We start from the raw sequence: 11,798 nt of genomic DNA, 5'->3' as shown, positions 1-11,798 counted from the left end.
AAAAAAAAATGTGCAAAATGATGTAAAAGTAAACTTTGTAATAAATAAATAAATAAATAAAGTCAGTATCTAGACACTCAATTTTCATAAATATTCTCTCATAAAACAGGGATACTTAAATGCAGATTCTCCAATTTCATAATTACCCCTTCCTGGCTGAACAAAAGAACCATTTTTCACCCAGCCTGAATTTAAAATACTATTGTCAGTAAGAAATTGTAACAAATAATGATGACAAATCTTTTAGCAGGTCAGAGAGATTAGTCTTGCTTTCCACCAGATTGAAAGATAATTTAAATGAGTTGTTACCAGTAGAATAAAAGTATTTTTAAAGCCGAGTACTATGGGACTCAATGTACAATTCAATGTTTAAGTAACAATCACAATTTAAAAAAAAACTTGTACCTGTAACTATTTTAAATAAACTAAACCTGACTTTTTTCATAAAGTAAGTAATATTCACCCATACATAAATAGCTTTTGGGGGAGTGATACTCAATGTATCGCATAATACATGGATTTCAAATCATTCTATTTGATCATTTTTTTAATTTATAAGATATTCATGGTGTGATCAACAATGTATTTTTAGTAAATGTAACTATAGCTGTATCTATAGCATTTGCATGCATATTTTTGTTACAGAGAATTCTAATTCTTTAAATGGCTTTAAAACACAATATTACTTTACGCCAGTGGTTCTCAAAGTGCGGTCTCTGACCAATAGCATTAGCTTCACTTGTTTATCTTCTAGAAATACAAATTCTAAGATCCCACAGATCTAGTGAATCAGAAATTTTACAGCTGGAATCTTTGTTTTAACAAACCCTACAGGTAAAATTCTCATGCATATTCAAGTTTAAATGCATATTTAACACCAAAAAAGGGCAATTTTTAGAATAAAATTCTGAGGGAAATGAAAAAGAATTACACACAAAGAAAACAAAACACAACATTTCTATTAAAGAGCTTATTCATTTTTTTTATCAAATAGATGGTCACTGATTTCACTGGATATGATTCAAAACATCAAGTTTTCACTTAAGTTATCAGTATTGACAATATAATTTAAATCTTTCACATCCTTTTAAATTTAAAATTAAAAATTTAAATATCAACATGTGAGGTTATAGATATTTTATGGAGTACATGAACTTAAAAAATTTGGTGATGGTTTGCAGCAGTGATTCTCAACCATGGTCTCCGTGGATTAGCAGTATTGTATTTACAAGAAATGCAAACTCTCAGACCTCATGCCAACATACTAACAGGCTCTTTAGGAGACTTATCCATGTTAAAGGTTGAGAACCAGTCTAAACTAATGTGCATCTGAACTACCCAAAGAGCTTCTTAGAAAACCAACTGGAAAGCACTAATCCCAGAGTTTCAATTCATGCAGTCTAAGGTGGAAGCCAAAAATGTGCATTTTTAACATTTAGATTTGAATGACATTTAAATTTCCCAGGTGACTGTGATGTTGATGCTGTTATTCCACATTCTGGCTTTCTGAAACACTGGTCTTGAGAGCTGTGAAAATCATATTCATATATTCCTAAATCAATATCCAAAATATAAGCCCTTTCTCTCATTCTTCAGATTAGATCCTCCATTGTAACTGTCTCATATATATTTGCCTTATATACTTTACTTTTTTTTTTTTTTTCAAACTAGAGGTCAAGTTCCAAGAGTCAAAGAGCCATGTGAACCTTGCTCCTGCTGTAAACCCAGCACCCAGGCATAATGTCTCCTCATAGAAAGTATTAAACAAATATTTGTAGATAATCACCTGAACATTTGTTGGACAAATTCCATGAAATGTTAGTTTTATTATTATTATTATTGTTGTTGTTGTTGTTGTTGTTGTTATTATTCCTGACTTATTCAGGGCTATCTTTCAAGTGCTAAGAGCACCAAAAGTCCTGTATCACAGAAATATGTAGCCTGTCATAAATATCATTCCTAAGATCAAAAAACAAGGAAAAAGCTAAATAATGTCACTATTTCAAACTGCTTTTCAGTGCATTTAATAACCCAGCTCCAAAGTTTTTATTATAAATATAAGTATTATTAAAATCAAGGTTAATTCAATGATAAAATTAGCATTATATAACCAAGAAATATCACATTTTAACATAGTGTCAAAATAGGGGTGGGGAAGACTTATGAACTTACCCTCTTTAGCCAAATACAGCTCCTTAAATTTTGCTCTCTTTTGATTAAATTCTTGCTCAAGCTGCTGCTGTGCACGTAAATATTCTGCATTAATTTTTTCCAATTCTGCCACCCGTTGCTGAAGTGAAACTGGGAAAAAAATACTAGTTAACAATAATTTTTATTTATGAACTTACAATAAACACTGCCAAGTATACTTTTCTATAAATAAAAGCAATGAAGCTTCATCCAAATATACAATATATTCTACAAAATTCTAATAAATACACACACTGAATGAATGAATTATACAGTGATCTGAATATATACAGAGAATCACATAAAAAATTTCTCAAAAGAGAGCATTGGCTGTTTTTATGTGTAACTGACAGGCAATCCACTTGAAAGAAAATACTGGTTTATTTGGGATGTATCTCACACCATGAATCCACTGCCAATCCTGCTAGCTCCTGTTTCTCTCAAGTGTACATAAAAAGCCAATGAATTCCCCAATTAGGAGTAGCTCCTGCCTGAACTATTCTTCCATTTTCAAGATAATCCATTATTATTATTATTCTGAAATCAATCATGAACCCTTTCAAATAGGAAGAACACAAATGTGTACATTCTGTATGAATTCTCAATTACTGGTTTTTCAACTGATGTGATGTGACAGGGGCTGGGATACACTGTTATTTTAGGGACTGTATAATTTAACTGATTAAAGACCTATTCTATCCAAATCCAGGTTTTTCCAGTTCAAGTCACAGTAGAAAATCCAGGGTTCAAAACCTTGACCTCCTTTGCCCCAACAGCAACCCAGTCATAAAACTATCAGTACTAACATCACTGCCTTATTTCCTAAGCCAGCAAAAGTCACAGTTCCTTACTATAAGCCACCCAGGTGATGATTCGTCAACAATTTTAAGCATAATCTGAGACATCTCTTAAGACCCTCTCCTACCCCAAATCCATTACTCAATTTAAATGACAGCTGATGTTTATTGACAGAAAAGAGACTGGGGGAGGGGGGGCGCGCGCAGGAATGCACCAATGATTTATCTATGAGTGACAGAATTGGGTCATTTATACCTTCCATATGATTTTCAAAGTTCTCTACAACTCCTTGATAATATGTAATTAAGGTAAGTAATTAGATTGAGTGCATTTATTTGACAGCCCTGGAACAGTTACTGTCTGCTGCCAAGGTTTCCACTACAGATACAAGAAAAAACTGTTTTCATACTTCCTGTCTGTCTGATTTTTTGTCAGACAAGATTAAAAAGGGGAATACAGAGACAGAAATAAAGTGTATACTTCAGTGATAAAATGAAAACAAAACGAAAAACAAAAACATTATTTGTGGGGTCTCCTTGGTGGTACAAGGGTTGTTAAAGCACAGCACCTTGAAGATCCCATAGCCACTGCAGCTCCAGTTCAATTCCCAGGCCAGGCAGGTGATCCACATGGCACAGCAGCCCTCTCTTCCCCTCAGCAGTGTGTTTGTCAATCCACCTGTTTCTGGTGAACCCTGTCCCCCGCCTCCTCCACACACATATCATGCTTGAACTCCAATTCTTATATGCACAAATAAATAACACTTAAAAAAGAAACAGTATTTGTTCATTTCTATGACATCTTCATACGAGCCTCAATAGCAATATCAATATAATCCATGACAGGAAGAGGAAATGATCACTGCTTTGGATTCCATGTCACAAGAAATAATAATCATTTTAAGGAGCAAATATCTAGGGTCTTTAGGAGACAAAAAGGGTAAGATCTGTTCACCTGAATTGACAGGAGAAAGAAAAGAGAGGGGGTAAATGTCCAATTATCCCACATTCACCATTTGAAATCATGACAGAAAGGTGTTCTCTGTGCGTGCAACCTTGTTTCTAGCTAACCCTTTAGTATCACTGGTAGCTGCTTATTACAGCATGAGGTAGGGAAGGGTCTGGGAAATCAACACTGAAGATCCCTCACATTCTTATTCCAACAATTCCTCTCCAACCTCATTTCTACCTTCTACCAAAATGTGAGAGTGCATGCAAGTGTACACACACACTGTCCATATCTTTCACTTAGACTCTAAAGATAATGAACCAATAACAACTAAACTACAACTCTAAAATTGCAGCTTTATATGTGTTTCCACTATTCCCAGTGCAGACCTAGGTCTTAATCAGTTTAGACGCAGTCCAAACCCCAAGATAATTAATGCTGCCTCTCTAGGTTTCAGGACCATTTTCAATTCCAGGAATTGTGACCTCTTTGAGGGTATTATCAAATAACTCTTATTCTCTCATCTTTTTCTAAGATTTATTTATTTATGTATACAGATGGGGTACAGGCCAGGAGTGCAAGGACGGTGAGAGGGTTCATCCAGAAGACAGAGCAGGGAGCAGATTAGGCAGGTTGACCAAGTACACTGCTGAGGGAGCAGCCAGTGGGTCAGGAGAGGTCTGCCATGCCATGTGGATCTCACAAATGGGGCTGGAGATTGAACTTGCACTGAGCATCATCTACAGCCAGCTTGCAGTGCTGCATCCTAACCTGTTATGCCATACTGTAATTGTATGATACAGATAAAAGCTGAAAATAACTGCTTTTTCCAAAAAATGCTTCTGGTGCTTTATCTTGAAAAAAATCAATTAGTCTTGCATAAGACAGCAAGAAAGTTTACAAACAGGCATATCCTAATCCATTAGTAACTAGCCACAAATCAAACTGAAAATAGTTTTTTTCACACTGTTTTTCTGACACAATAACAAGCAGTTCACAATAATTAGTTAATAGTTCAAGCAAAAAGTACTTTGCTGGCATAGATTAATATTAGTTGTAATTATTAAACTAGTGATATGTATGTAATGAATAAAGGAAAAAAGCCAAGTGATCCAGTGACTTTGTATGTATCCACAAAAGAGCAGAAGTTGCTACCCATCTCATGATTCTGACTCAGCTCCAAGCTCATGCCCTTTCCTCCTACCAATTATCCTCATAGCATCATGGACAAATTAGCATTAATGTCAACCTTCAAGAATACTAAGCATTTTAACTTAACAACTGAGAGTTATTAGCATAGCAGCCTTCATTAACCATTCCACACATCCAGCGTTTCCTTTGAATTATAAGAAAAACAGGGAAACTACCTTATGCAATGGCTCACTTTTAATGCTTGAAATCCAAAGGGAAAAAAGTTTTTAGACCATCCCCTCAAAGTGTCTGAATTAAGCAATGATGCAGAAAGGAAAAAATGATATGGTAAGTAAATGATAAACTCAGTAATTCTTAGATACATCATCTTTCCTAATTTTGGTATGAATGGGAGAACACATAACAATTTTAAAGCTCCAAGACGTGTTCTACCAACATTGTACTAAATTTGATAAATCACACCTAATGGAAGAAGGGAAGAAAGTTGTTGAGGTCAAATATTACTACAAGCAGAATCCTTCTGTAAAGAGGTTCAAGATCCAAGAAAATATGTCTATCAAGCAAAAACAACAGTATATAACTCCAGGAGAACAAAAGAACAATTTATATCTCAGAAGTGTTTTTTTAAGATTTACTTATACATATAAGAACTGGGGTACAGGCCAGAGGTATGGGCGACAAGGGTGAAAGGATTCACCAGAGAAAGTAGGGAGCAGAACAGGTGAGAGGAGCAACAGGTGAAACAGGAGAGGTCTGCTTTGCCATGTGGGTCACCTCACTGGCCAGGGATCAATCTCATGCTGCAGTGGCTGTGGATAGCTTCCAGTGCTGCGACTTAATCTTTTACCCCACCAGGGAGGCCCAGAACTAGAAGTCTTAACTTTAGTATTAGTATCACTGAACTGTAAAATGAAACTATTATGAATAGATGGATTATTCCATCCAATAGAATAATATCAAACCAGAAAAAACTATGCTAAACAAAACTATGTTATATACAGATGTCAAAACAATGAGGAAAAAGGGGAAAATGCCTTGAAAGAATATGCCAAATTATATTCAGAGTGGCTATGTCACTGATTCAAAGGGCAATAAAAAGGACAGCTTACATGGACTGGACTGAAAGTAAAGGTGATAGGGCCCTTTCTGGAGGTGCAAGGGTTAATCCCTTGAAACACTGTGAAGTTTATCCACAACCATGCAGCACAATTCCACACCCTGGCCAGGGAGCTGACCCACATAACGCAGCCCTCTATCTCCCCTCAGCAGTGTGTTTCAGTAGATCTGCCTGTTCTGCTCCACTCTGGAGCATCTGCCCACTCTGTCTCTGGTGAGTCCTCTCACCCCTCAAACCTTTGATCTATATCCCAGTTCTTGTATGCATAAATAAATTTTTTTAAAAAGGAAAGGTAATGAAGTGATTCATTTTTAATGATTACTTTTATTTATTTCTCCATCTCAAGTTCTTTGTATGTAAAGTGTTTAACACAGAAAACAGTGAACTTTGAAATTATACTTACATTTTTCCTAGAAGCAGCGATTTGTTAAAAATAGATAAATTCCCTAAAAAACATAGTATCCTGTTTGAAAAGTGGCCTTCAAGCTGGCAAATCCCTTTTCACTGTGCTCTAAAAACCTACCACATCCAATTCTTTTAGAGATTACTAAAAATAATTACTATGCAGTAGCTATCCCTTCAACTGTACTTTATTTAGGCTAATATTTAGATAAATCCATAATTGTTTAGCATGCCTCATAAAAGGAGAGGTAGTTGGTATGGCTGGCAGGGGTTACTAATCTAGAATCTACTTATCACAAACAACAATCCAGTAATTAGATAACCAGTCAACAATCCAGGTAATTAGATAACCAGTCATTTTGCAATGTTAGAACAGAGTCCAGCAAGATGGCAGAAGAGTAAAGACACCAAGCTTGCCTCCTCCACATATATACAACCAAATTATACTTAAATAAAGTGAAAGATTCCTGGAAGAGAATTAGATGAATGCTGTATGCACAAAGAGGAATGGTCAAGCAGAGAGGACAGAAAAAAACTAAAATGTAATTGTGCTGGGAGAGCTACTAAGACAGGGCAACCCGAGAGGGAGGGATACTGCGATAATGAGCCTATTGTTAACTGAAGGGTTCACACCCACATCATGGACTTTAGAACCTAGGGGCCACACTGGAAAGGGAGGGTACATGTACTAAGTATATAGGACAAAGGTTCTAACTCCAGAGAACTACAGGAGTAGGGGAGCAGACATTTTCAACAGAACACTGGAACTGGTATTCAAGTTCTGTAAAAACAAAAGCTATATTGGCAGGCAGCAACCAGAACTGGAGGGTGAGATACCCCTCACCCCCAAGTAGCAGAGCTTGAGGACCACAGATAGTCTTGACAACTGCTTGTATGGGGTTTAAGGTGGCATTGCTGGCTTAAGCTTGCAACTCACAGACATGAAAAACTGAAGCCAGAACTAAGGGGAAAGCTAACATGTGCAGGCTATACAAACAAGGGTGAGAACATCTGCCTCACCAGTAGCAGGGCCAAAACAGAGATAACAATAATTCATACTGGATACTGCCATTAATCAGAGTTCACAGCAGCTGGGTCCAAGCAACAGGAGCACAGCAGGGGTGAGGTGTGGAGTGTGATGGGGGGAAGGGACAGTTCTATATTTGAAAGACAAGGGCCTAACTCTATTCTAACCACAGCCCCCTCTTACAACTACTAAAAGAGGTCTACAGGGAAGGCAGGTGGAAATCTTGAGAAACACAACCCTAATTCACCTGGAATCAGAACTGGTCTGCAGTGGGAAGTTCAGATCATTCTGCTCATACACATATGGTCACTGGGTATTACTGGTCACAGAACCAACAAACCAGACCTGAACCAGAGCTCAGACTGAATAGTCAAGATTATTCTGGCCAATGTGCCTAGGGAAGAGGTCATTGTAAATCCCCAAGCAACTCAGGAGATTTGAACTGTTGTTATGCACAAGCACAACCTCTTAGTATCATGCTGCCCCTAGCTCCTGCACCCCCTGCCAGGAACAGAACTCCAGTCATTCAAACAAGCACAAAGGTACCAAGCAATGAAGCAACCTAGAATCATTCTGCAACCTGCAAACTTAATGTAAGGTCAATTCACTAGGACAAAGAAAGTAACTTCTTCACCTTAACCCTAAAAATGAAGAGACAGGCCCTCCTTTTGGCACAGCAGGTTAAAGCACAGCACTGGGACGCTAAAGCCACTTCCGCATGAGTTCGATTCCCGCCTGCCCCGGAGGTGACCACATGGCGTGGCAGACCTCTCCTGACCCGCCCGCTGCACCCCTCAGCAGTGTACTTCGTTGATCTGCCTGTTCTGCTCCCCACTCTGTCTCTGGTGAAGCCTCTCGCCGCCCCTGAGCCTCTGGCCTATACCCCAGTTCTGTACCCACAAATAAATAAAATCTTTAAAAAAAAAAATGAAGAGACAGAGGAAAATTCCCTAAGTAACTGAAATTCAGAAAATAGCTCCAATTATAATCCCATCAAAGAATACCTAGGAATTAACCTAAGAAGTGAAGAATTTATGTAATGGAAATTATTATATATAAAGACATTACTTAAAGACAAAGAACAAGACTTACCATTGAGCAGGAGATATATCAATATCCTGTGTTCATTGATGGGGAAAATACGTATAGTCAAAATGAATCTTTTAACAAAAGCAAAATACGTATTTAATGCTATCCCCATTAAGATTCCAATTACTTTTTCAAAGAAAAAATACTAAAATATGGAACCATAAAAGAACTAGAGTATCTAAGGCAACTTTGAGAAAAATGAAAAATGGAGGCATGTTACTTGATTTTAAACCAAAGCATAAAACAGTAATTAAAATATGGTACTGAATAAACAGACACATGGATCAATGAAACAGAATTGAAAACTCAGAAATAAATCCACAAAACAAAACCACAATGAAATTATCTCATACCTGTGAGAATGACATACATTCAACAAGTGTTGAGAGAATGTGGAAAAAGAAGAACTCTTATACACGGCTGGTGAGAATGTAAACTGATGCAGACATTTCTGGAAAGCAGCCTGAACCTATCTTTAAAAAGTAAAAAATGGAAATACCATGCAACACAGAAATCCCACTCTTGTATCTATGCAAAGAATATGAAATCATCAACTCAAAAAATTACATGCTCCACAATGTATGTGTTGGCATTATTTACAATAGCCAAGATATAAAAGCAACCTAAATGCAAGCTAAGAGAGCACCAGATAAAGATAATATGGAGTATTATTCAAGCTATAAAATGAAATGATACCATTTACAGCAAAAAAGGGGAAGATATTTGGGAAATGATGTAAAGTCAGAAAAATAAAGACTACTATTTCATATGTACGGTAATATAAGGAAATAAAGTAGATGAATTGACAAAGCAAAAAAAACTATAAACTAGCAGACAGTGACAACCAAAATGAGATGGGAGGGAGGGGAGGGGAAACGGGATAAGAGTCTAAAGGGGCATTACTTTAAGAGGTAGTAGTGGGTAAAAAAAGACATTTTACAACAATCCTAAAAAAATTAAACATGTCATCATTGGGGAAAAATACTCAAGATAGCTACAATTCTTTAAAGCAACAAAAAGTTGTCATTTCACTTTACATAATCTCAAAGACATCCTACTTTAGCAACTTTAAGAAACTGAACCCTTTTCACCTTGTCCATTTACTCAATTAGTTAAGTTTTGCAGAGTAATTACTTAGCCTTCTTTATGAATTAGTGAAAAATTCTCATTTTAGCAACTCTCAAAGCAATTAGGTATCACAATAGCTCTGATTTAAAAAGTACTTTGAAGATGTCTTTCAAATAAGAAAAACAATTACATATTAAGGTTTAGGTGTTTATGTAAACTAACTGAAAATGCTATTTGAGTCCAGAAAAAAAAAATAAGTGAAACAAACAGCATCCAATGTTAATTTAGGGAGAAAAAGAGAAACTAAGATTTTTCAAGAGAGTAAAAAGAATTAAGGAGAAAAAACATGGAAAAGCTTAAATTGGGGACTGGGTAGTTGGGGGTGGCAAGAGTAAAGGGTGCTGAGAAAATATGATGTTCTCATCTTCAGAAGAATGGAAAATAATGAAAGGACACAAGAATGTTTCCTCATTTTCAACTTGCCTAGAGGTGGATGATCAAAATTAGCATCTCCAGGTATTTGCTACGTTATTAGTTATATAAGGACAATCACAATTATCATTTTAGAGATTATTCTAATAGTTTATTTCAACTAAATCAATCAGTGAATTGTTAAATCAATTTAGTGATTAGTAATCTGCCTTTTTAAAAGAATGAAATGCTATAGAAAACATGAGTGTATATTATTTTATGGGTTTTATATTTCAGATACATTTACACTGCATTGCAAAGAAAATGTGTTTCTCACTGTGGAAGGATGTCAAAATAGTTTGAATGCCACCAATTCCTAGCTTACAAAGGAATTTATTCCCACACAGTATCGCATCCTACCATATCTCATACAGGTGATCCGTATGGCTTCCACAGGAACAGGGCTGCCAATTCTTTTATTTGGACATTTTAGATCATCCTCTTCTCCCCCCTTAGAAAATTGGTCAGCTGCTAGTAATAGCTATTTTTAGTAACAACTCTAAGTCAGTTTCCTTAGCCATCTCAGATATGTCCAGTAGTATTAGAATGGGAAATCTCTAGTATCTGACAATCTCATACCTGTTCCCACTTTTCTTCAGATGAAACACATACTAGCAATTTAATAGTAAATTCTTTTACTCTCCTGAAATACAAATTTGTCCAAATTCTACATAAAATAAGCTACTCTGATACTAATAAAGCAATCAGCATAGAGTCTAATACAGACACTATATCTGGGGGTTTTGCTCTTAGTAATATACTGTAAGTCTGCTCTAGTTTTCAGCCACAAGTGCACATTATTAGTAAGATAATCTAAAGCTGTCCCCTTAAATTCATTATGCCTGAACTTTCACTACTTTATTAGTCCCGTTGCTGTGTGTGTGTGTGTGTGTGTGTGCGCGTGTGTGTGTGCGCGCGCGTGCGCACGCGCACACAGCAAAGCTTTAAGTTATAAATGGAAGATATTTTTCTGGTTTATCATCTGAGATCTCAGCAGAGGTCTCAATTACAAAGTTGGAGATTGCTTATATTAATTACAAATGTATTCTAAACCCTTAGTGTCAAATCACATTTCTTCATCTTATCCATGATTTCATAAGATATAGATCAAATACCTCATTAAAATGCAAGGATAAGCAATCATTATATAAACTAGGGCAAATAGTTTAACCTTTTCAAGATTTTATTAAAACAAAAATACCCATTTTGCAGAGTATCCCATTCTTTGAGGATTAGAGAAAGCATCATAAAAAGTAACTCACATATTCCTGCCAAAAGCAATATACAGATTTAATGCCATCCCCATAAAAATCTCAATGACATTCTTCAAAGAACTAGAAAAAATGTTGATGAGATTCATATGGAACAACAAAAGACCTTGAATAGCCAAAACCCTCATGTCTAAGAAAAAACAAAATGGAGGCATTACAATCCCAAACTTCAAGCTATACTACAAAGCCGTAATAATCAAAACTGCATGTTACTGGAACAAGAATAGACATACAGACCAGTGGATTCGAACAGAAAACCCAGGTA

The 11,798-nt window shown here is 36.2% G+C and overlaps 1 protein-coding gene across 2 annotated transcripts in view; it reads right to left on the bottom strand.

Annotated features, from left to right (window-relative positions):
- Window positions 1-11,798, bottom strand: part of RABEP1 (rabaptin, RAB GTPase binding effector protein 1) — a 95,560-nt gene that overhangs the window by 48,506 nt on the left and 35,256 nt on the right. For both annotated transcript variants that reach the window (XM_012726275.1, XM_004684734.2), the window contains exon 2: window positions 2,173-2,301. In XM_012726275.1, coding sequence (XP_012581729.1) covers window positions 2,173-2,301 — 129 coding nt within the window. The remainder of the gene's footprint in view (window positions 1-2,172; window positions 2,302-11,798) is intronic.

The sequence above is a fragment of the Condylura cristata genome, unplaced genomic scaffold (genome assembly GCF_000260355.1).
Source record: "Condylura cristata isolate star-nosed mole 26May11 unplaced genomic scaffold, ConCri1.0 scaffold00017, whole genome shotgun sequence".
In the NCBI taxonomy this organism is placed as follows: Eukaryota; Metazoa; Chordata; class Mammalia; order Eulipotyphla; family Talpidae; genus Condylura; species Condylura cristata.
Note: the sequence above shows the minus strand (reverse complement) of the source record. Positions and strands in the feature narration are given on the sequence as shown.